General features: G+C 38.3%; 1 protein-coding gene across 1 annotated transcript in view; it reads right to left on the bottom strand.

The window, feature by feature from the left end:
* CCDC148 (coiled-coil domain containing 148) overlaps positions 1 to 26,893 on the bottom strand; it is a 2,032,828-nt gene that overhangs the window by 1,606,350 nt on the left and 399,585 nt on the right. The window contains exon 4 of the mRNA XM_044073632.1: positions 7,983 to 8,086. Within this exon, the coding sequence (XP_043929567.1) occupies positions 7,983 to 8,086 (104 nt within the window). The remainder of the gene's footprint in view (positions 1 to 7,982; positions 8,087 to 26,893) is intronic.

The raw sequence follows: 26,893 nt of genomic DNA, 5'->3' as shown, positions 1-26,893 counted from the left end.
GTTGATCATTTATTGGCTGGAGGCAATGGTGAAGTAGAGCATGACAGAAACCTCAAGAAAGTTCTGGACAGAGTGCGTGAAGTGAAATTAAAGCTCAATCCTCTGAAATGTAAATTCAGACTACCAGACATTACACTTATGTAGGTCATTTACTTACCAGTACAGGCTTACAACCAGACCCTTTTAAACAAGCAGACATTCTTGAGATGCAAGTTCCAGACAATATCCAAGATCTACAGCATTTTCTCGGTATGGTTAACTATTTGGGCAAATTTATCCCCAACTTTAGGGAGTTATCAGAGCCTTTAAGAGAGCTGACAAACAAAAATGTTGCCTGGTCATGGTTAGAACAACACCAGAGAGCATTTGATAACCTCAAACAGCAAACTGCCAACCCATCTATATTAAAGTACTATGATGACTCAAACCAGTAGTTCTTTCCTGTGATACTTCAAAGTTCAGTCTTGGTGCAGTTATTCTGCAGGAGGGCAGAAATGTTGCCTATACATCTAGAACTCTTACCCAAACTGAGATGCAGTATGCTCAAATTGAGAAGGAACTTTTGGCAACTGTTTTTGCGTGTTTGAAGTTCGGTGATTACATTTATGGCTCAGCTATCCAGATAGAATCTGAACCGACCATCAACATCTAGTCACTATTTTAAAGAAGCCTATGCATTCAGCTCAAGCAAGACTACAAAGAATGATTTTTAAATTGCAAAAGTATAATTTGAAAATGGTCTATACAAAAGGCAAACTTCTTTTTTTGGCTGATATCTTATCCAGATTGCCCAGAAATACCACAGAACAGCTTGATTCAGAGAATTTTGACTTTGATGTCAAGGACGTGCGTAATTTTTCTACCAAGAGACATGGTGAGCTGAGAGATCATACAAAAATTGATCCAATTTTGCAAAAGCTCACTCACATCAATGTAGGATAGCCATCTAAGCAATCCTGTGTACCGCCAGAAGTACAACCTTACTTTTCATACAGAGATGACATGCTGATGGAAAATGGTATTATTTTCAAAGGTCCGAAAGTTATTGTTCCTACTTCCTTACAACATGAATACATTCAAATTTTGCATCATGGCCACCCAGGTTCCGATTCTACCAAAAGGAGGGCAACAGGACTAGTATTTTGGCCTTCTCTATCGAAAGACATTGACAAAGTGCTTTCTTCTTGTTCAGTGTGCAACAGTACTAAGCTGCATTTGCAAAATGAACTACTTCAGCTAAGCCAACTTTCTAAACTACCTTGGTCAACAGTAGCCACTGACATATTTGAGTGGAACAATCAGCATTACTTAGTGTTGGTAGACTCTTATTCGAACTGGTTTGAAATCGATTTGCTACCTAACCCAATGTCCAGTGCTATTACTAAGATGAAATGTCATTTCGTAGTCCACACAAAGTTATTTGTGACAGTGGTTCTCAGTTTACCAGTCAATTGTTTCAGAGATTTGCAAAAGAGTGGGACTTTATCCATGTTACAGTAGTCCTGAATAACCCACAATCAAATGGCCTTGCTGAACATGCAGTACAGAATGCAAAGCAATTACTAGAGTGATCAAAGTGTGATAATATAGATATCTTCTTGAATTTGATCTTAGAAATATACCACATGACAACCTACTTGGTTCACTTGCTCAGAGACTTCTATCTAGGCAAACCAGAACAATCTTGCCTATCAGTTCTAGTTTGTTGGTGCCTAATGCTAAAAACAACAGAGCAATCAAAGCCCAACTTTTTAAGAAGCGTTCTTAGAAGTCCAACTATGACAAAAGGAGCAGATTTCTTCATCCATTAAAAGAAGGAGAGACAGTGAGGATGCAAACGGCAAAAGGCTTTGATCGAATTGGTCAAGTGGGAGATATACGTGCCGAGCTGAGATCCTACTTAGTGGAATTTGAGGGTAGAGAATACAGGAGAAACTGCAGACATCTTCTTCCTGTATGAGAAATTATATCACAGCATCGTACCTGTGATATAGACTCTAGATCTCAGAGCAACCCAGACAATGTTCATACCGAAGAACATGTCTCCGTATCCATTCCCATTCCTGATGACATCCCAGTTATCCCCAAAGTTGAACATTCCTTGAAGATAGTCCCCATTGCTAGATCCAATTCTGACTTTCATGTTACACAATGAGGTCATATTTCTAGACCTAGTATAAAATATACAGCAACCTGGACATGATTGTTTATATGCATCTAATTTTGTATGATTGTATGTCAGATAATTAGCTCTGTATAATTGCACGTCACTGAATACTGTCATTTCGTAAATGAATAATTTCTCAAAGAGGGAGGATGTAGAATAGAGAGTACCTTTAAGAAGCATTTCCAAATATAGCACATGCAGGCAGCAGTGCCATTTTGAGAGAACAGCCAGAGTGTTAACATGTATGAGTATGGTAGTTTATTTAAGTTTAAGTTACAAAGCCTCATTCCTGATGTGTTTGTATGTAATAAAGCTGCTTGAACTGAACCCACGAATGTTCGTCTGTTTTATCTTGACCAGACGAGCGACACATGTATTGATCACACTCTTTCCATTTTTCTATGTAGTTTGCTCCTACCCTTTCCTAAAGATCCCACTTTCAGTTCTTTTAGCTCTGTTACAATATTCACTAGTTCAGATATTGGTTTAAACTTTTGATTTTCTAGAAACTGCTTTTTTAGCAGCCACCAGAATTGAACTTAACAAGTGGTTACATAGTTTACAGCTGTAGCCGTTGTCTTTGTTAATTTTATATTCCAAAAAAATGAAACTTTCTCAGAATGTTCCATAGCAATAGCACTGAGATGTCCTTTTCTGGCTTTATCAGGTACAAAATGATAGTATATGCAAATAAAGTCAACTTTTTATTGATTACCATACCTATTATATCCTAGAATTTCTGAGTCCCTAATTTTCTTTGCCAATGGCTGTAAATATAAAGCAAATAAAACAGGACATCCCTGCTTTGTTCCTTTCTTCAGACACAAATTATCAGAGAAGAACCCTCTCACTTTACTTTTTGCCTCCAATCCCTCATATATTCTCCTAATTAACCCTATACTTCTATTGCCCTACCCATAAAATCCCAGCTTACTCTGTCAAATGATTTCTCTGCATCAAGGCCCAGTGGTATTTTCTTATATTCAGCTTCCCCCTGGATCATCAATGTTCTATTAATGTTGTCATATGTTTGCCTCCCCTCCGCAAAACCATCTTGATCCCTATCTATCAATTTTGGCATCACCTTTGCTGTTCTTTTAGTCATTATAGATTAAGCACCTTATAATCATGGTTTAAAAATGAAATGGCCTGTATGAAGCTGGGTCTGATGGGTCTTTACAATCTTTAGGCATTACAGCCAACACAACTTTCTTCCAGAATGTTGGTGCTTCCCCCCCCCTTTCAAAATTCTGTTAAACAAAACCTTCCAGAGCTTTATCAATATCTTCCTTACTGGCTTCCCAAGTTCCACAGGAATACCATCTATTCCTGGAGACTTTCACGTAGATTGATTATGTGTCACCATTTTTATCTAATTTCCTCCCACCTTAAATGTTTAATGTTGAGTCTCATCTACCTCTCACTTTGGCATACTGTAAAATAGTTCCATTTATACTTTTCCTTGATTTCCACATTCCTCTGCTGTATGCAAATGTTCATAAAATTTCCAAAATATTTCTAACACCCCTACAGGATTCATGGTTATTCTTCTTGTTATAGGCTCCATATGTTTGGCAACAACCCTTTCTACTTTGTTGCCCAGGTCAGTTTGCTAAGAGTTTTTGTGCTCTGGAGTTATCAAAAACAGTTGCTTTACAGCAATCTTTCTAAACTCATGCATATTATCCAGATACTCCCTTATTTTCTCTTTAGCACTCTGCAGTTGCACCTCTTCTTATGTGAGATTCCCCTTATTCTACAATACTTTAAGCTTTGTCATCTCCTCTAAATAATTCTTGTAACTTCTGAACCATATATCTTTTTCTTTCATTTCTATCCTATTTTTAAACTTCATTTTCATCTTATCCCACTCATTAGCTACAATATCTGAAGAAATTTCTGTCTTCCCTAATAATTCTCAAATAATTTCCATCACCCATTCCTTAAATTCCTCTCTTTGTAACAGATAGGTGGAGAAGCTCCAGGGTCTCATATTTATTTCATTACCCTGCATTTTTATCTAAGTTGTTACTGAAGCATGACTTGAAATAGTCATTGGATGTATGTCAAAGCTTTCAATTAAATGCACATTCTTGGAAAATATAATTTCTGTCTAGTCTAGCTCAATTATACCTTGGAGAATAATATGTAAACTCTCTGTCAGTTCATACTACTGAATTCACATCTTCCATACCAGCTATTTTCAAACATTTCTTCAGAAATCTACCCTCTTGTTATATTTTCCCTTCTAGATCTCCCAGATACACCCTCATTGCTGAAAATGAACTTCCAGCCCCATCTATAAGTAATATTCCCTGCTGAAAGATGATTACTTCGCCCAAAATTTTCTTAAGCTTCATAACTGGAATATAAATACTTGCCAGCATAATCCTTCCTCCCTTGCCAGTAGCCTCTTACTCCAACAAATCTACCATTACTTTTTTTCCTCTTCAATCATTGTTGGAGCTCCTCTAGCCATTACTATAAGTACTCCCTTTTCCTTTGTTCCTGATATTCTGCTGAATATCCATCCTGAAATCATTTTATCAAATTCACATGCTGACTTCTTTACAAATGTGTTGCCACTTGCACTAAGCATTTCTTAATATACTTCAGTACTCGTACCTTTTTATCTATACCTGTGAGGGCATTCACATTCCAAAATAACATGTTTAGTGTAGCCATTATGATAAAAAGTTATTATTCCCACCTACTATATATGACAGCTTTTTTAAATATTTATTTCCAGCTTTTGTGTTATGTGCACCCACTAATGTTTGGCAGGTTGATCTCTTATACAGTTGTTTCTTGTCATCTCAATTTGAACCTATATTACATTTTACAAGATTTTTGTTTTAATGAAAACACTCAAAAAAACGAAACACACCCCCATAACCTATTAACTTATAAAGAAACACAGAAAATTATGTAAATCTTCAAATAATGAAGTTTAACCCTTGTGATAAGAACAACTGTCCCAAACTGGCAGCTGCACATGCACACATATAATAACCTCACATTAAGGTTATCCATACACATATGTTACAGCCTGTGTTCCTACTTATACTAATTTCTGTCTGTTCTTGTCTTACCTTCATTCCCCTCCCAGATGTAAAAGACAGCTTATATGCTTTCAGAAAACATTAGCTTTTCACCTTAGAAAGGGTAGTCAGCTTGTTTCCCTGGAAACACAAGTAACAAATATACAGCCCTGTAAACCTCTCAACTTACAGTGAACATTCATTTACCAAAGGAAAACTTTTAATTAATTTTAGTGCCCTCTTATGTACTTGCTTGCACAAAAAAAACAGGTTATTAGATTAAGCCAGAGGCCTTAATCCAGTCATTCATCTATGCAAAAGTAAGACGGAACATATCAACTCTACATATATTATAATCTGTTTACTTTTACACCCCACCCCCCTGACAACTCAAGATTACAGCATGTTAACTTAAACATGCTTTTGTCCAGCCTTGCTTCCTTTTTTACATTGTAATGCCTACATTTCTTAAAACTAAAAAAGAAAAGAGGGTCATGTCTTTACTGTAGTATTTTATCACATACAATAACTAAAATGCTGTACTGTATAACATGCAATTTATATCACAAAATGTTTCATACAAAATCAACAGTGTAAGAAACTTCTCCATGTGGAAGATTTTTAATCCATATATATCTAGTTAATCAAAGTATATTAATCAGATCAGATAATGGTAGTAGAAGTGGCGAAAACAAATTTGCCCTAAGTCAAAAAATAATAAAAATATATATAATTTGAAATATCGTACAGAATTACTAAGTATTCAAAAGTAAGCCAAGCAAAGTCTGTTTGCAGTTGAAAATTGTAATTCTGTACATTTCAAATTTTATATATATATTTTTTTTTTTACTTGAGAGTTAAGTTTGCCACTTCTACTACCATTATCTGATCTGGTTAATATACATAGAATAACTAGATATATATGGATTGAAAATTTTCCACACAGAAAAGTTTCTTTTTTTTTTGGACCCAATATACTTGTTCAGTGGGTTGTGTGAGACTTCAGACATACCACAGAGATAAAATGTTTTATACAAATACTGTTAAGAACAAATATTGTTTTACTTAGTTACTTTTATTATTCTCTTTTTCCCCTCTTCTTCCCTTCAGTGTCCTTCCAAACATTAATGACATGAAGTGGGGCATAAGCGTTTCAATCCCCACAAGTTTAACAAATTCAACAAAAGTCCAATCTTTCCATTTTTTCATGAACATATTTCTCAAATGAAACTGTTGCTTTACAGTCTCACATTTATTCATTAATTTCAGTGTTGCTAGTTTTCTTCTTCTTCATCTCCATCTTCCAACTCAAGACCCTGGTTAAAGTCCATGGTTCTCTCGATTCTTTTGGTTAGTTCTTATGCTTTTTTCCGTCTCTCACACATTTTCTTTTGGAACACTGGAAAATGTTTCACTGGCAAAGTCTCTCAATACACTTTATTATCAGAACAATGAGAAGCAGAATCCCAGTCTGTTTGATGGCTCACTTTTTGCTGGCAAAAATTTTGCATTTCCTCCTTAGCCCATTCTACATCAAAAAATGACTTTGATCCTCCAGAAAAATAATATTCTGAAGACAGCTGGGTGAAGCAGCATGAAACTTGCACCTGCCTCTTAACATTCCTTGATTTCTGGGATAAATTTGCTTCTCTTCTACCTGGTGTACAGTGAATAATCATTTTCAACTGTCTACTTTCTCCAATTTCTTATACTAGTCCCTTTTGCCAGTTTTGTCAGGATCAATTCTTTCTACTGGTATTACTGCATCACTACTAATACAGGTCTTGGATGCTTTCCTGTGGCCAGGTTTGGAACATAAGCACAATATGCCTTCTCAATTAACAAATCTTGCTGTGGAATACCAGTCCAGTTGTTTATTTCTGTTTTCATAAAATTAACACAGTCTGCACATTCCAGTTTCACCAGTACAGCATAAAATCTCAGATTTTCCCTGCCCATGCTGTCCTCTACCATTTTTTGGATCAGCTCTTCCTGAGCTATCTCATACTTAGCCAGCCTTTAATTCATTTCGATTTCTGATTTTTGCAGTTTTAATTAGATCATTTGGATAGTTTAAGTTTAAAACTTCGTCCATTTTCCAGCCTTTTATTTGAGTTGATATACTCTTTCACAATTTCATTTATTTTAATCATCTCACAATGCATCTGATTTATTTTCCCTCTAGATTGACGGGAACTTGAACTGCTTTTTGCTGAACAGCTGCAGGATTCTTCCCAATCAATGTTTTCTCTTAACCTTTTCTAGATGATTTTCTTTCAGGTTCTCCAAGTTTCTGCTTTGCCGGCATCCAGGCAGTGTACTTATTAGCCAGTATATGAATTTACTAAAACTTGCAGAGTTACTAGCCATTATCTCTCATTTTCTTTTTTCATACTGGGAGAGCTGACATGAAGCTGTTGATCAGTGTGCAGCCATCTTAGAAGTCCCTGAGTCTACTACTGCATTTATACAGTTTCTGAAACTAGCATAAATGCTCCAGTATGACATAACAGATGCATGTTGTAAATAAGAAATAGAATCAATAATAACATTTTGTATGAGCTGATCCAGAATCAAAAGAATACAGCAGTCCCTCTAGATACGTTTTTCTCTCAAGTTTATTTCACAGGGAACCGAATGTTTAAATCTACATAGTACAGACAGTTACACTTTACCCTTGTTTTAAAGCCACATGCTGATGTAACACTGTTTTCATGAATGACACCTGACATACTAATTTTGTGAAATACTGACATTATTTTGAAATTTCTTACCTCATCTCCATCAGTATTTTCTGCTGCTGCCACCACACCTGTTGATGTTGCTTTATAAGCATCTGTTCTTTAGTGATCTTTGCAGCTTGCTCAGTTTTCAAAATCTAATAAGCATACAAAAGGCTCAGTATATTTTTACTATGCACTCTTTATGACAAGTACAATTGTTACTATTAACATCTACATATCACTGTTACTAATTAGCACTGCTGTCATCTACTGTTGCATGTGATGCAATAGTAGAAGTTTAATAAAATGGTTGCTTAAAGAAAAAGTATATATTGAAGTCAATATCTTGTACTGAGCCACATCTTTCAAACTGTAGGATGTCATAAGAGTTACAAGGGGAAAGTCAGTAAACCTTGCACCACTCATAATCATGTCTCAACTTAAGTATAAGTTGCTATACCGCAAAGGCAGTGTCTGGATCAAATAGACAATTTTGCAAACTTTGTTGCACTCATGATCTATTCTATACTTCATCTGAAATGTGACTGATAGCATTGCTCTTCGCTTTCTTGCTAAAATTAAGCCTAGGAGTTTCTTTATAGTATAAATCAAGGTAAGGACTAACAATGGAAAAGTCTGTGTATGTGTACTTGTGTTATAAAAATATATTAACACACATTTAGAGCAGTTACGGCCTCACTTTTAACATTTTCCTATGTGAAGTAAAGATTACTGCACTTTCCTGTGCATGAACTTATTTTACCAATGCACATCTAAACTCGTTTGCTATTATTTTGCAGAGGACAGACCCTAAACTAGAATGTTTTGACTATTTTTACACAAGTAAATAAAACCCTGCATCTTCAAAATGTTTTGATTTGTCTCGTTAACTTTTAAGAGAAGTTTGCTGAGATAATTACATAGAAAATCTCTCTCAATCATGCCAGCACCTGAGAGAATGGGAGTAACAATATCTAGAATTTTAATAAAAAAGTATTTAACATTTTATGCCACAACACATTTAAAAAAATATCACCCATTTTAGGCCTGATGTTACAGCAATACAAGTTGTTTTGATAGTATTTATATTTATTATGACAAACAGAACTCATATCATCACTTTCATTTTACGCTGACTGTTAATTGATTGTTGTACTTTGTCAATTTCAAATTTCCATTCTAGCCTGAATTTGACCCTTGTTAAAAATGTCAATGTTTCTAAATTGATGAAAGATATTTTATATAACACTTTTGAACAAGGCATCTGAGCAGTCTGCCTCATACAGTATACTGCGTGACCTAATAGTATCAGAGAAAGCAGACCACATATCTCCAGATATATGCATATCCGTTAGAACAATTAAAACATGCTCAGTTTAATACAGCATTTAAAATGACAGAAAATAACTTTATTCTGCAAAATGAGTACTATTTTTAGTTCTGATTTCATAAGAACATACAACTGATATGATTTAGATGTATGCTGTCATTCTGAAAAAAGCCAAAATATTTAGGTTTATTGTGAATGAAATGGCAAAAAGAATTGTTAAATGGTATACAGGATTACTAGTGGCACATGCAGTATAGAATCATATCTCTGAAGCTATGATACACTCTAGCAATTTCTCAAAATAATGTCAGTCTCCCTTATTACAGAACGCACTTATTTGGAAATTACAGGTACGAACACACATGCACTCATCTTCATAGGATACAAATCACTGCATACAAGTTTAAATCTGGGCTAGAAATCATATACTGTATGTAGTGACAGAAAACATCCCTTTTTAAGAGAAATGTATGTGATTTTACTTATAATCCAATAACAACTCAAAAAAAATATTTTTGAAATCTGCTGCATGCAACACTCCACTCTGCTTTAGTGAAATGACAGTGAAGCATCTAATTCCTGTGTATAAAAGCCCTTGTTGATATATCTTAACAAAATGGAATTACAATAGTATATTTGGGTACAAAACGCATACACAATATGTAGAAAACACACCCAAAACTTTCATTCTACCCTTAGGTATTTCACTGCAGGATCACCGATTTGCCTAGGTCTGTAGGAAAGAGGGATAAAGCTCTGACTATGGCCCAGAAAGCCAGAGTCCAAACAGTAACTTGGACACTGGAAGAGCTAGGGAGGGGGAATGCATGTGAGCAGCCAACACTGGTTTGCCCATCCTAGGATGAGAAGGAGTGGTGGTTTTGGTCAGCTAATTGCCACCAGACAAATGGAGCCTTGTACAGCAGTCAAAAGGCCAGGACTGAGGATGCAGCATTGGGGATCCTAAGCAAGTGATAGCTATCCTCAATGATATGTGGATGGAAGCACACGTATGCAAGCAAAAAGTGCACAGTATGCCCAGTGGTGACATGGATACTCATATCAGCCAATAGGGGTGGGGGTTAGACCCTTAAAAGGAAAATTCCTTATCTACCAGGATGCAAGCAAGGGCTCAACCACCTTCACATCTATCTGGTTGACATCATATACAGTCAAGCTCTTGATATGTGTAATTTTATCCATAGTGATTCTTCAGTCCCTGTTATAAATCTCATTGAACTATATTTTAATGGGTCCCCTTCTAAACATCTAAAGCCCATAACATCTAATTTCACAACATTGAGACCAGAACATCTAAAACCCATAACATTGAATTTCATAACATCTAACAGTAAAATCACATGAAAATAACATACCCTCCACATATAATGACACCAAACTACCAAACACACTTTTTACTATGTTTTTGCAGGGGGGGCTTGATACAGTGGGGTTAGGAAATTAAATTTTTCCCACTGTAGTGCGATCTTGGAGTTGGTATATTTAATTTATGGGAGGGGTAGTGTGTTTGGTAGTTTAGTGTCGTTATATGTGGAAGGGATGTTATTTTCTTGTGATTTGTAGTGTTAGATGTTTTGGGTTTTAGATGTTCTGGTCTCAATGTTATGAAATTAGATGTTATGGGTTGTAGATGTTTCAAAGTAGACCCATTTTAATGCATGCTCAGTCTATAAGAAAGCTAGTCCTTCAGTTGGCTAAGTATGTGCCAGTGACCTAGTTTTTGTTACTAAAACATGGCTTGTTGTTAATTGTGGTTCTTCTCTTTCAACATTAGTTTCACCTGGTTATTTTGTCTTTTATCACATTACATCTACCAATTTAAGGGGTGGAGTAACCATTATTTCTAGTGATGTCCATGAGTGGGTTAACTAATACCTTTGAATTTGCTTTTAGACTTGGTTCTTCGTTTGGATGTTTTATCTATTGCACCCCCCCCCCCCAAATAACCATTTACCATTTTGACAAGACTTTGCGGATTTTTCATCCATGTTGGATAATTGTGGGTGGTTTATTTCAATATTTGATTAGATGATGTTTCAGTATTGTTATTAAATAATTTGCATTTTGAATGGTTTTGGTTTCAAACAAAATATTAATTCTCCTACATACACACAAGGACACATCTTAGACCTTATTTTCAACTTGATATTTCATTTCCAGTTTGAGAATCAGTCCTGGTCTAATCATTCATAGAATTTACTATTAACACTCCAATTCACCATCCTTCTGAGATGTTTTCACTTCCTGAGGGTAGATTTCTGCCATCTCTTCATTTCCACCAAGTATCTCAAATGGCTTGGATGACCTTGTAACTGCCTATAACATGTTGTTAAGACACCTCCTCAGATTGGTTGCCCCCATCCAGATTGGGTCTATATTATCGACCCCTTAGCTTGTCGAACACCTAAACGTCAACAGCTAAGGGTCGAAAACTGATAATTTCGAACAGCCAGTTAAGTGAAATCTTTCACCGGGAAATAATTTGCTTCGCCATTGTCGGGAATTTGCCTTCTCCCCAATGTAGAGTGATCTAGGAGTTGGTATATTTAGTTGGGGGGGCACAGCCCCCCATGTTTTTATGGGTTGGAAGTTTATGTTAGTTTGGCATGGTCAAGTGAATTCTTTCCCGGTGAAAGAATTAGCTGAACTGGCCATTCGAGACCGTCAGTTTTCGACCCTTAGCTGTCGACGTTTAGGCGTTCAACAAGCTAAGCCGTCAATAACATAATATAAACAAAAACACTGCTTTAATTCAACTTTACAATCTTCTCCAAGGAGGTCTGGTCATAAATATGAATGTAGGTAACAGTGAACTGGCTCGGTGGAGAATAAACTTGCTTTAGACAGCCACTTTACTAACTACAATTCTGAGATTTGTAATCATAAATCTGCCTCCCTTTCTAAATATATCTGGTTCACCCAGGCTAACACTGTGCTGAAAAGCAAATAAACTATCTGTGCAATCCAGTTATAAAAGCTCTGTTAAAATCCAGAATTTAATGAAAAGAATGAAATAAAACAAAATAAGAACAAAAATAATGAAAATTAAGTCCCTTGTCCAACAATAAGCGCTTAAGAATAGTTCTTCTTCAGATCGCATAATCAAATGGGACATTCATCTGTATATATAAGCCAGTCAGAATTATTCATCCAATGAGAATATCAACACCAAGGTTCCAGCCAATCCAAGTTTGGATTTCTCCATCTGATTTGCATAAACCGGGTTAACAATCCCATTTTTTTAAATGGATGTCTCACACAGCTTGCTAATGTTCAGTACTAATGAAATATGCAAAGTAGGTGATGTTAGTAACCAATAGCACTTCCAAAAGAAGTAACAGATGAAGCAGCTAGCTTTCATGCATACTTAGAAGCATGCCTCACACTAATGTACTGGAGTCAGAATATGCAAAATAGGTGAACTAAACAGCCAATAATGGCGTCCAAGAAACGGCAAAAGACAAATCTGCTAGCCTTCATATATTCTTATTGAAAAACTTGTCAAATAATCCCTAAAGCAGTTCTTTACATATTTCTAATATTCAATAGAGGAAAAATGGCACAAACAATAAATGGATGATCTAAGTAGCCAATAGTGGCTTCCAAGGAGTGGCAAAAAACAAATCTGCTGACTTTCATAAATTCCTATTATGAAACTTCTTTTCTTTAATCTAATTAACCCAAAAGAAGTTTTTCACATATCTCTGATGTCCAGTGATGGGGATGACAAAAAAATAATATATATAGTAGTATGCATCGCTATCAATAAAAAATAGGCAATGTCATTACTAAAATTTCATTTCCCAAGACAGGAATATAGCAGGACAATTACTGCCTAGAAGTTTTTCCATTCAAACAAAACTGGACAGTATGATAAACATCTGAACAGAGATGGTGGAATTTTAGTAAAAGTTCCCTATTGATCTTGAATGGATGGGATGAAGTCAGAAACGTATATATACTGACTTTGGATGGATGAAATGAAGTCTAAAACTTGCATACATTGCTAGAGTGAAATAACATACCTATACTCTTCTCAGGAAAAACTTATAGGCAGTCACTATGTGAATTTATCGAGGGTGAATAATTCTGACTGGCTTATATATACAGATGAATGTCCCATTTGATTATACGATCTGAAGAAGAACTATTCGAAAGCGCTTATCGTTGGACAAGGGACTTAATTTTCATTATTTTTGTTCTTATTTTGTTTTATTTCATTCTTTTCATTAAATTCTGGATTTTAACAGAACTTTTATTACTGGATTGCACAGACAATTTATTTGCTTTTCAGCACAGTGTTAGCCTGGGTGAACCAGCTGTCTTTTGGTTTGTGGATTATTTATTGGACAGTTCACCGCAGCAAAAGGGAATATCTTTTCATTTTCTTTCTAAATATATGACTCAGGCTACTAACCCATCTGTATATGCTATTTAAAGTGGTAGATCACCTTTCTACTCCACTATATGTCTACACCAGGGGATCTTTTCTATTCAGGAATGTAAACTGGCTGCACATTACTTTTTTTGCTAAGATTGCCCAAATTAGATATTTGCTACTTACTTTAAGCTATTGCTATTCTATGGTTGATGACAGGAAGGAATATTTTCCTTCTACCTGGAAAGAGTTTGCCATTCCTGACAAAAATGATATGTAAATTCTGATCTCTAGCATGCATGATACTACTTGTACTTTGAACCCATGCCTATCTAGCTTTGTGGAGACATCCCTAGAGGCTACTGATCCACTGATTTATGAGATCATCATCACCACCTCTCTCAGGCTTGGTGCGTTTCCCTCATTTTGAAGAGAGACACTGGTGGCCCCATTCTTAAAAAGGCTGGCAAGGATCCTAATGACCTTGATAACTATTGTCCCAGCTCAAATCCTCCATTTTTGGGAAATATTCTTGAGAAAGTAGTTTAACTTAAGCTGAAGTCATTTTGGAAAAGTGACGCCAACGTAGATCCATTTCAGTCTAAATTTAGGACAAGACACAATACTGAGACAGCTCTTACTAGAGTTTTTATTGCTCTCTTAGTAGCAATAGATTAACATTACTTACATTTGCTTCTTCAGGATCTCTCATTAGCATTTGATCTAATGGACTATTCTATTCTCCTAGATTGTTTGGAGTATTACTCTGAACTCTCTTGAAGTGTTTTGGACTGGTTAGCCTCTTATTTATCAGGGAATATCCAGAGGGTGGTTTCAGGACTAAATCCCTCCTCGTCTCATCCTTTGGTTTGTGGGGTAAAACTTGGCTCCATTCTTGGTCCATTACTATTTAGCATCTACATATTGCCCCCTAGGAAACATGCTTTTGAGAGGTTTGCAATACCATTGCTTTGCTGATGACACACAACTCTACCTCTTGTTCCCTCAGGAATCAGTGGCACTCCTTACTTCCATCTCTTATAATCTGGAATGTGTCCATGGCTTGATTGTAAGTCTCTACATATCTAAAACAGTAGCTTTGATGGTTACTGCTACTGTTTTGTCACCTGATATTTTTTATTGTGGTGACAAACTCAACTGAGTCTAAGGTGTACAATCTTAGTGTGATATATTTTTTTTTTTATGACAAGCTGAATTTAAGGATCAAATTTCACCTTTTGTCAAATCTTCATGTTTCCATCTGTGGTATATCACTTTTACAAAGCACCTCTCTCAATAATGGCTCTCAATAAAAATCTGCTCAAGCAACAGAGCCCTCCAAAGCAGAAACGCAAGCGACCTCCACCCTCCCAACACAACCCAAATGACACATAGCCCACAAACTCAGTGTGCCACTCAACCACAACCCATAAGGCATAACAACATACCCAACACTCTAGTCATAGGTGACTCTATAGTCAGACACACTGATGTTCCACTCACCAGGCTAAACAAGGAGAAAGTTACTGTCAGCTGCCTGTCAGGTGCCAGGATCCGCCACATAATGCACACACTCAGGTCACTCCACAACAAGTACAAATATGACTCTGTCATTGTCCATGCTGGTGTAAATGACCTGAGACGTATCTCCCTGAACTACATGAAAAGAGACATGGAGGGGCTTTCCAATCTTGTAGCCCAGGCAGGTATGACCCTAGCCCTGAGTAGCATCCTGCCATCACCCAGAATGATACCACAGTACAAGGATAAAATGACTGACTTAAACAATTGGCTAAGCTTCTGGTGTCATTCTAAGGGGATCCAGTATCTGTCCTCCTGGGATGACATGATCGACAGACCATGATGCTTTGCCAGAGATGGCCTGCACCTGTCACCCTTGGGATTCTGGATACTGGCCAAGGCTCTTGCCACCCCTATAGTGCCTTTTTTAGGCAAGGTTCAAATGACAAATTCACCACCTTAACAGGTACAAGCAAGCAAAATCTGAGGGTAATGCTACTCAATGCTAGAAGGTCTAAACCTCAAAATGCATTCACTCGAAGCACTCCTTAAAATGGAAAACATAGACATCTGTGCAGTAACAGAGACCTGGTTCAAGGCTCCAGAGAGCACCCCTGCATTACCAAGCTATAATTCATACCACACCTTTCAGCCACCTAATCTGGACCGAATCACGAAAGGTGGAGGCGTGTCCATATTCATTAAGGATATCCACACCTCCTGGCTAGCTGCTCAGCATAACGCATCCGAGATTATCCAAGTGCAACTAACTCGGGGCAAGACCGCAATCCAAATTGTAACTTGCTACAAATCCCCCACCATGCCCCAGGATTCCAACACCCTAATAATGGGTGATTGGATGGGAAATAGGAAATTCACCCTGGGGATCACCTCTGTGGCTCTGCTCGACAGGGGTACAGGAAAATAATTTTCTTGGGTGGCAAAAGCCAGGGTACCTTTTTGGCTAGGTTTATATAGGCCCTAGGACCAAATAGCCTAGTACCTACCTATGAACCTCATTCCTCCCAGTGATCTTACTACTGTTGCTCATGCTTTGATATCCTGCCATCTGGACTACCGTAATGCATTATATGCTGGCCTTCCTAACTTTGAATTTGCAAGATTATAATTAGTATTCACAATCTGTTTCACAGCATAATCAAACAAGCAATCCAAGAATGCTGTTGTGCCTTCAAAAAAACAATTCCAATTTGTGTCCAGTAGAAATGTATTGTAAGTAAGTAAATATATCACAAGAATTAAGTGCTTTTGTTCTACACTGTTAAGAATTTCATCAGAACTACATACATTGACTCCATTTTGGTTTAAATAAACAGTGTAATCACATGACAAATGAAAACCTCCTCAAGCCATTCTTAAAGAAACAGTTACCTCAAAAAAATGCTAAAATATCAGGTTAAAATTCAAAACATATAAAAAACTTTTGGTAACATTCAAATACATCCACTGTTTAAAAAAAAAAAAAACAATTCATAAGCAGACACTATTAACAGAAATATGTTTGTCTAACCCCAAGGTTAGAGAGGCATTTAACAACTACCAATGTGATTCACACTATTCCAGCCTTTTCTTCCAAATGCCACTTCTCAGAAATCTGCACCATTTAAAAATAAAATACAAGAACTTTTTAAAGTTAGTACACCTCTTTGAATGGTTATTTTGGATGTTTTTCATCACCCTTATTTTTATTGCATAGGTGTGTTCGTAGATACTTGTCTGCAATGCACACTCAGTTTTCCCTACATAAAACACAGGGCAGGCAAGGCAAAATGCAAGGTAAACTATCTGTTTTGTTGTACAGTTGTATCTACACTTGCAAAATAAAGTTTTTTAATAAGAGGTGATTAAAATGCTTATACCGTCATAAATAAACCTACATTGTGAGCAGGCCCTGCACTTATGCATCCCCCTGTGTTTCCTATCACTGCACTGGTCCCTTTTTGCAATAACCCTTAAACATTTCTACAGTATTTAAAGACAAATGTAGGGGTTTCACCTACTTTTGAGTTCAACTAGTGGAACAAAACACCCTCAAACAATTTTTACAAAAGAATCTTCACCTTACCCACACTATGGTTAACTGTGAGGATTACGGCATTAAATCACAGCTTGTTCCTAGTGTTGTTTAATATCTCAAACATGGAAAACCCTGAATAATTTAAAAATGGTGTGTAACTGGTCACTCTTCCTGAGACTACTTCAAAGGCTATGCTACTCACTAATTCTATGGGGTAAGCCCTTTCCAAAAACAATATTTTAAGTTTATCCAGCTCTAATCTAAATAGAACTGGCTATCATCAGACACCAACCTGTATAGTTTCACCATTTGCCCTTTCTACCAAACTCTTTGTCTGTCACAAGGAGTAATTACTCAAGTTATTTATTTATTGATTGACTGGTTGACATCTGATTACCAAGAAAGTATGACTGGCTAGAAGCCCATTTTCAGTGGAAGAATGGACAGGAAAGCTCCAAAGTATTACAAAACATTTTAAAAGCAATAATTTTAGTCTTTAAAAATAATACAAAAAACTAATACAGTTTAAATAATTATCCCAAATTACACATAATATGAAACATTGGTTAAGAAGAGAGAGAAATTATATAACAACGATTTGAAATTTTAGCCAGTTTATAGAAAAATTAATGGTAAGTTAGTATAACACAAACAGGAATTGCAATGTGAAGTAAGAGAAAAGGAGGTGTGTGGTATATTTAGAGAGGAAGCCAGAGGAGAGTAAAGAAGGGAGAGTAAGGAGATGTAAGGAATGAATACTTATTTCTTCACATTTAAGGATAGAGTTTATCCTGGTGTTGAGCAAGAACAGTCTCTTTCAGAAGGTTTTGAAGGATAGGAGGGAGGGTATTCACCTGATGAAATTCCTACATGGTATGTTTAGATAGTATTCAGGTCAGTAGATTTTCACTTTACTGGAAAAGCTCACTCACACTCTGCCATTGATTGCTGTGAGGGAAATGTTGGTTTGTTTTTGTTTTCTCATATTTTGTATTATTTCATTGCCATTTCTATTTTGTATATTGTGGTTTATTTTCTATACATTGTGTTTTACTTGTGTTCTGCTTTTAATTCCACTTTTAAACTAGGAAAGAGACCACAGCTGTGCCCCTTGTGAGTCACAAAGAAATAAAATGTTCTCCCACACTTGTGCTATTGTGTTTTTAAACTTAACTGTCTTTCTAGTTGTCTGCCCTTTTTGTTAATTTGACCTCATATTTCCTTCCCTCTCCTCTTTCATTGGCTATTGTGAGTAAGCACAAAATTAACATTTTGCGAAATCATTCCTCTTCAACTATTTACATTTATTGGCCAACCCACTGTATTCCACAGAGCCAGAAAACAAAGTGCCCACCCCCTTCTAATCTATCTTGCTTTTTTAAAATTAGTGGCTCCCCACTTAGATAGCTAAAGCTTAAGTTACCCTCACATTCATATCTGTTTAGTCCACACTGCAACTCCTAGGATAGTAACCCATTTTTTCCATCTTACCTTTAAAATCTGCAACATCTAGTCCAAAGCACCAATTATTGGACAGCCCGCATTCTACCTATCAGTAGTCATCTTAGGATTAGTGCTTCTGTTTTGCTGCTGGTATGAAAAGGGGCATAGCTGCATTATTTTCTAGAGACTGCTGATCACCAGAAAGGCTGATAACTGCTTCAAAGGGGCCAGCTAGGAATTTATGCTTATATTTTGCTCCTAATGAGAGAAGGATCAGAGTGCATTGATTCCTGACCATTTCTGATTGGGCAATGAGTGCCTGTGTTGGACCTTCCTGATTGGTCTGGTTGCTATTCAAGGCATCTACCAGGAAAAGGTTACAACAAGCCTACAGACTTTTGGGACAAGAATGCTGATCATTGAAGAGCCTTTGGCCTGCTTCTCACTGGAGGACTGGTGTACTGTTTTTCTTCTGGTGAGAGAAGGAAGCAGTGTATTCCAGCAGTGTGAAGCTGTGGTGAGACCAGAATTAGTAGTAACCAGGCAGTAAGTAGCCTATCAGGTGAATTCCTTCTTTTCATCATTCTTGACAAAGCTAATTCTTTCATTTCAGTACATATTGCTTAATTAGCTGCTAACATAACTTCAAAATACCTCCCTAAATACTTCATCCATAAATCATCAGGATCTACTTATTATTTTCCCCTCCAGTGTTTGCCAGTACCCTGTATAGATGCAGATACTTTGAGTTAGCATTTTCCTGTAAAAGCACCCTTGAAAGTACACTAATACCTAGCTGCACACAGGGCAAATAGTTTGCAGTGACAAGCACTGTCTTCAGAGTTGCAAACCAGACACTCTTGATATTACTTTATATTCTCACTGCAATCGTCTAATCAATAAAAAAGTGCCTGCTGCCATGAATATGTACTTTCCCACTATCTCTGTTACCAGTAGGGTGGATATGGGCATCCTGAAGCAATGCAGAAATTGCCTCATGTTTAGTGACAACCAGCTAATTCTCAAACAAACTGACATGGTATATGAAAGATATATTTACACAATGTCACTGGAGGCAAAGCTCTCACTCACATTGATGCCCTCTAACCAGGCTGAGTAAGGAGAAAGTCATGGTCAATTGCTTATCTGGGGACAGGATCTGCCACATTACACATGCACTCATGTTGTTGGACTAAAAGTACTAGTATGACTCAGTCATAGTCCATGTGGGTATAACTGACCTGCGACATACTTTCCTAGACTATATGAAGAGAAACGTAAAGGAACACTGTGTCCCAGCTTGGTATTAACCTAGCATTGAGCAGCATTTTACCTTCTCCAAGAATAATGACACAATGCGAAAAGAAGATGCCCGATATTAATAATTGGCTTCGTTTCTGGTGTCATTCTCAGGAAGCGCATTATTTCTCAGCATGGAAGGATATGGCCAACAGACCATGCTGCTTTGCCAGAGCTGTTTGGCACCTCTCTCCTCTAGGCCTTCGACTCTTAACTAAAATATTGTCTTCCCCATAGTGCTTTTTTTTTTTTTTTTTTTTTTTTAGGCAATGCCAAAATGAAACCACTTCCGACATAGCAAATCAAAACAAACTAAGAAAATCTAAAGGTTTTACTGCTCAATGCTAAGAGTCTAAACAAAAAAAACTTTACTCCCTACAAGTTCTCCACACCCTAAAGAATGCTGATGCCTATGCAGTCACTGAGACACAAGAGCACGCCGGCCAGAGCAAGGCTATAATGCCTTCCACACATTTAGACCAGCTACTACACAGAGGGAGACTAAAGGTGGAGGTTTCTCAATTTACATAAAAAATAAATATACCTCAAGACTGATCAAACAGGACAATGCATTTGAGCTTCTCCATGTTTAAATCACCATAGGCAAAATTCCATACCACATCCTTGCAAGCTATAGGTCCCCCTCTATGACCCAGGAAACCCATAAAAAGAAGTTATGTACTTACCATAACATTCCATCTGTGTTATCTATCTTCATTTATCCTTGGCAGATGGGTTTGGTTCCGATATCGGAACTGACTCAGCCGTGACTACAGCTTGCACCAGCCAAAAACTCTCAAGCTTCATCTCCACCCACAATCCCTCTCTCACAATTTCAGATAAAGTTTGCAGAAAAGTATATAAACATATATATGGGCTCACTTTATCGAAACCATAAAGTCAAACGTCTCAAATCCTGAAATTACAAAATCCCGAAACACAAAATCACGAACACACACACACACACACACACACACACACACACACACACATCATCATCATCATCCAACCCACACCACAACAAACAAAACACACACGGACACAAAAACTCAAACAAACCTACACTATATACAAGCAGGGGGGCAAGCCCCCCTGCAACCCCCATGTGGAGGGCTGTGTCTCCCACTCCACCCCTACTTATACATACTAACTCCGAGATCGCACAGACACAGAAAGGAAACTCACACCCACACATTCTACAGTCCCTCGCGCGCGCACACACACACACACAAACATCACACATATACAAACATCAACACATCCAACACTTACACACCCATACTTACACCTGCCTACCCTAACCCACACATACAACTGACAAACACATTCAGACACACTCAAACACCCACACAAAACCCTTACAAAATACTCACTTTAAATGCACCTAAATCTATACATAACACGAAACACCATCCACTCACAACATCGCATATAACGTACCATAAAGCCATAACCGCAAATTTGAGATATTTGGATTCATGATTATGCACTTTCACGATTTTAAAGGTTCGACTTTATAATTTCGGGATACTGAAATTCGGGATTTCAATATTTTGAAATTATAAAGTGAACCTATATATATATATATATATATATATATATATATATATATATATATATAAAACATATTACATTTGTTTTGTGCCTTTCGGTTAGGGGTCGCCACAGCGGAACTCCGGTCCGCTAATGACTGGCAGTTGATTTTTACATACCGGCTTGCCAGGCCTGACGCACAACCTTCAACAAAGGTACGCCCATTCACGCTTGTCTCCATGCAGAAGATGCTCTAGCTAAGAATCGAACCGGACAGCGTCTTACTGTGAGGCGATAACGCTACCGCAGCACCACCACCGCGGGTATATATACATATTACATATATTATATTTTATATATATATATATATATATATATATATATACACACACACACACACATACATATTACATATATTATATTAATTATTTATATATATATATATATATATATATATATATATATATATATATGAAGAAAGGAATCCCAGATGGAAGCCATATCTACTGTACTTGAAAAATCATAATACTTCAAGGATATACAATCCACTCCACCAAAAAAATCTTTTCAGGTTGGAGGAAGATGGGGGGGGGGGTCAAGGATAAATGAAGACAGACAACACAGATGGAACGTTATGGTACATAACTTCTTTATCTGATGTTGTCTATCTTCATTTTATTCTTGACAAATGGGACAGAGTCTCCAGCTACCTAAAATCTTGGGTGGACTCGCAAAGGATATTCCTGAGCACCATCGAACCAAAAGATGATCTTCCCCTACAGACCAAGTCCAATTTGTCTTCTGTCTTTCGGCTTTTCCCGGTTAGGGGTCACCACAGCAGAACTCCGGTCCGCTAATGATTGGCAGTAGATTTTTACGTGCTGGCTTGCCGGGCCTAATGCACAACCTTCAACGAAGGAACGCCCATTCACGCATGTCGACACACAGAAGACGCTCTAACTGAGAATTGAACGTGCAACATCTAACTGTGAGGCGACAACGCTATCGCAGCACCACCACCGCAGTGTACCAAGTCCAATTTGTAATGAGTAATAAAAATATAGGGAGAAGCCCAAGCAGCTGCAGCACATATATCATCCATCGAAGCTCTAGATTGGAAAACTGCTGAGGTGGCTATAGATCTTGTGCAATGTGCTTTCACAGGCTTAGGCAAGGTTAAATTTATTCTTATAAATAAATGAAATGCAGTCTTTCAGCCACTTAGCCAGAGTTACCTTGCTGACTGCCTTACCCAGCTTTGCATTGGAAAAGGAAACAAATGGTTGATTTGATTTTCAAATGTCTTTTGTTCTGTGAAGATAGAAACATAATTGTTTATGAACATCAAGTAAATACAAGGCATATTCCCATTTGTTGGAGTTCATTGGTAAGTACTAGGCTATCTGCCCGAGGGCATGTGTTAAGCCTAGCCAGAATGTGTTGGCTTTCGCCACCCCTTTAGTTTAGTTCCCTATGCCTCTGTCCAGCAGAGCCACTGCAGTGATACCCGGGGTAAATTTTCTATTTCCCATCCACTCATCAAGGTTTTTCTTGAAGAGTGTTAATGAGGGGCTCTGCCTAATGTAGATTGGAATCCTGTTCCAAAGCATGGGGGAGTCTCTGGGACAGGAATCTATCCCCCTAGCAAGTCCTATTTATCGTTATGGTGAGGTTTAGATCCCTAGACTGTGTGGCTCTCAGGGATTTGTTTTTTTTTTTAGGTCGAGCATGTCCATCAATTCTGGGTTAGACATGGCCTTGTATGTCAGACAGAGATCACCTCTGAGTAATTTGGAAAGAAAACTAGCAAATTAATCGTTTGTTCGCTTCTGATACTACCTTGGGTGGAAAGGAGGGCTTTGTTCATAGAGAAACTCTATCCTTGTGGAAAATCAATTAAGGAGGTTCAGATGACAAGGCCTGGATCTCTGAAACCCTCCTGGCGGAGGTAATGGCTACAAAAAACAATGTCTTCCAAGACAAAGTTCAGGTCACATTCAACAGAGGGCTCAAAGGATGAATGTATTGCAGCCTGTAATACCAAGTTCAGATCCCAAGGAGACGTTGGATCTTTGAAATGGGGTTTCAACAAAAGTGTGCCTCTTAGGAACGATTTACAAAGTCTATGAGAGGCTAAAGAACATTCTTCTAAACCATTGCGAAAATTAGAAATTGCAGCTAATTGTACTCTAATGGTACATGGGGAAGCTCCAGTATGTAAAAGGGAGGCTAGAAAATCTAAACTATGCTCTACAGAAGCAGAAAAGGTATTCATTTGTTTTTCATGAGCCCAAATGGTTAATCTCTTCCATTTGCTAAAGTACAGTTTTTCAGTGGAAGGTTTATGAGTCAACAAAAGGATGTGGCATACTAGGGATAAAATATTAGGATGCCTGGCAAATGATGGAATTTGGAGGAAGCATGCTGTCAGCTTGAGGTTTAAAGCGTCTGGGTGAACAAGTCCTTCTGGATGGGACAGAAGTTCCGGAACCAGATCCAGAATCCAAGTTTGTTGAATCAGATAAGGCCAAAGGAAGGGGAACCAAATCTGTCAAGGCCAAAAGGGGGCAATGAGGATTACTGTGCTTTTCAACCTGAGTGCTTTCTATAAGAATTTCAGAATTAAAGGCATCAGGGTGAAAGGCATACAGGAGGACCGGGGGAGCCAATTGTGGAGGAAAGCATCTTTGGGTACTTCCCCGGAGGAGGAATCAGGGTGAAGTAATTGCTGCACTTGTTTAGGGGGGGAAGCAAACTGGTCACAGCAAGGTTGACCCCATTGACAGAAGATCAATTTCACCACTTTTGGATTGAGAGACCACTCATGAGGCTGAAGGATACATCTGCTCAGCTTGTCTGCAATCAATTTGGAACTCCCCGGAATGTGCATTGCTATTCGAAAGCAGTTGGAAGTGACTGCCCCCTTACACACTCTGATGGCTTCTCAACAAAGGGGGTAAGACTTGGTTCCTCCCTGCTTGTTGTTGTACCCAACTACTGACATACTGTCTGTCTGAATTGCAGTTGTCCCCTGAGGAAGAGCTGTCTAAAAGGCCTGCAGTGCTAGAAGCACCGCTCTTAGCTCTACGACACTGATGTGCAAGTTGGCCTCTAATGAGGACCAAGTGCCTTGGACAGTCTTGCTCAGAAAATGCCCCACCTCACCCTATCTGGGAGGCATCTGTAGTCACTCTGGCAGTGGGCTCTGGAAGAACAAAGGGACAACCGCTATGAACTTGTTTGGAATCCATCCACCAAAGAAGATACCTCTTGCAATAACTGGTGATCAGAATTTGATCTGACAAGGGTTGGTGAAGGATTGACTACTGAGAAGCTAGTAGCCATTGTAGAATTCTCATATGAAACCTGGCTAGAGGTACTAGAGTTATCAATGCTGCCATTGACCCTAGAGTTTGTAAAACTAGTCAGGCAGGAACCCCCTTTCTGTGGATTATGTTTTGAACCTGTACCACTACTTTTTTGAAGTCTCTCTGGAGGAAGGGATGCTATAGTTGTCTCTGCAATTAGTACAGCCCCTATGAATTCTAATTGTTGTGTTGGTATTAAATGTGATTTATCGAGATTTACTGTAATCCCTAGATAGACACAGATATTGAGCGTGTTAGCTCTGTCTACTATCAACTGATGCCTGGTCAAAGTGGTTATGAGCCAGTCGTCCAGCTACGGAAACACCTGGAATCCTTGCAGTCTCAAGTGAGCTGCTACTACTGGCATGCATTTGGTAAACATCCTGGGCACTGTGGTGAGTCCAAAGGGCAGTACTCTGAACTGGTAATGACTGGCTCCTAGACAGAAGCTGAGGAACTTTCTGGAGCACTTGTCCATTTTTACATGGTAATATGCATCCTGAAGATCTACTGAGCACATCCAGTTGTCTTTCTTCAGAAAAGGAAGAACAGATTGCATCGTGACCATCCAGAACTTTGTTTGCCAAACAGATTTGTTCAGCGCACTGAGATCTAAAATCATTCTCTAGTCCCGTTTCTTTTTTGGCACTAAAAAAAATCTTGAGAAGGTTCCGGATTCTTCCTGGTCTGTTGGGACTTATTGGATGACTCTTTTGTCGAACAGTTTTTGAATTTCTTGCACTGCTGAATCCCTCTAATTGGGTGGAACATCTGGGATTTTCTTGAGTACAGGGGGAAGGTGAGAAAAGGGAATGATATAGCCTCTGGATATGATCCGTTGCACCCAGGAATTTGTTATGTTTAGCCAGGCATTTAGGTGCAAGGACGAGTGTCCCCTGACTGCCTCCAGAGAAAGACAACTGGGCCTCCCTTCAGGAGTGCTGAAAGGGCTTCCCTTGAAAGGAATCCCTGAAGCCCTGGTTTTGTGGACCACCTCTGCCATGAGGACAGCAGCTTCCATTTTGGTTCTCCCCTCTGCTCCTGGGAGAACTACCTCCATGTGTGACTTGGAAAGGTCCTTGGGATTTTTTGAACCACATTTTTCCACCACGCCTTTGGTTCCTAGAAAAGGACCTCTGAGGGGGGTACAGAAATGTATGCCCACAACAGAAAGGGTCTTGCCATCCTCCTCACACCTGGATAAAATCTATTTCACTTTAGGGCCAAACAAGGATATGCCGTCAAAGGGAGTATTGACAAAAGAATACTTAAATGGTTCCACAAAGTCACATAGGTGCATCCAGGCATGTCTCCTTATGGCTATGCCTGTACCCACTGCTCTGAAAGTCCCTTTGGCTGTATGAGCGATCAACCTCATGGGCAAATTAGATGCAAACTCCAGGGTGGCTAGCTGAGAAGCTACTTTCTCTTGGACTCACTTTCTCTTGGACTCCCTCAGTTACAGCTCCTGCCAGGGTGTCTGACAACTCCTTAATCAGATCCCGTTGGAGTCTGCTGAAGTGTGCCAAAAAATTCAATGATCTTATAGCAAGGGTCAATGAAGCATAGACCCACTTCCCGAACCTATATATAACCCAAGACTACCTGTTGGGTGGATGGACAAAAGAACTCTCCTCTGCAAGTTCCTTTTTAGTGGCGGCCGCTACGACCATGGCATTCACAGCTAACCCCTTGACCCAGAACTGCTTATCCTCAGGGGCAGATATTTTATCATGTCTCTTAGGGATGGGCTTGATGGTGTCCAGAGTCTTCCATGCCTGCTGTGAAACCAGCTGGATAAGTTAATCAGTGGTTGGGGTCTCCTAAGAAGTAGAGGAGTGGGTGCTGAATGTCTGTAGGTAGACAGATTCCTCCAAGGAAGGGTTTTGAGACTTCCAGCTACCCCTCTGTTTTAAAATTTCTATGAAGTCTCCAAATAAGACATCTTCAGAAGGTGACTATGGGGACCCTTCCCCCCCATCAAAATCTGTGTCCTCGGTAACTGATTCTTGGGAGGGATCCAAGTGCTTC

The sequence above is a fragment of the Protopterus annectens genome, chromosome 6.part0, assembly GCF_019279795.1.
Source record: "Protopterus annectens isolate FY-2018-M chromosome 6.part0, PAN1.0, whole genome shotgun sequence".
In the NCBI taxonomy this organism is placed as follows: domain Eukaryota; kingdom Metazoa; phylum Chordata; order Ceratodontiformes; family Protopteridae; genus Protopterus; species Protopterus annectens.
This window is presented reverse-complemented; position numbering and strand designations above follow the sequence as displayed.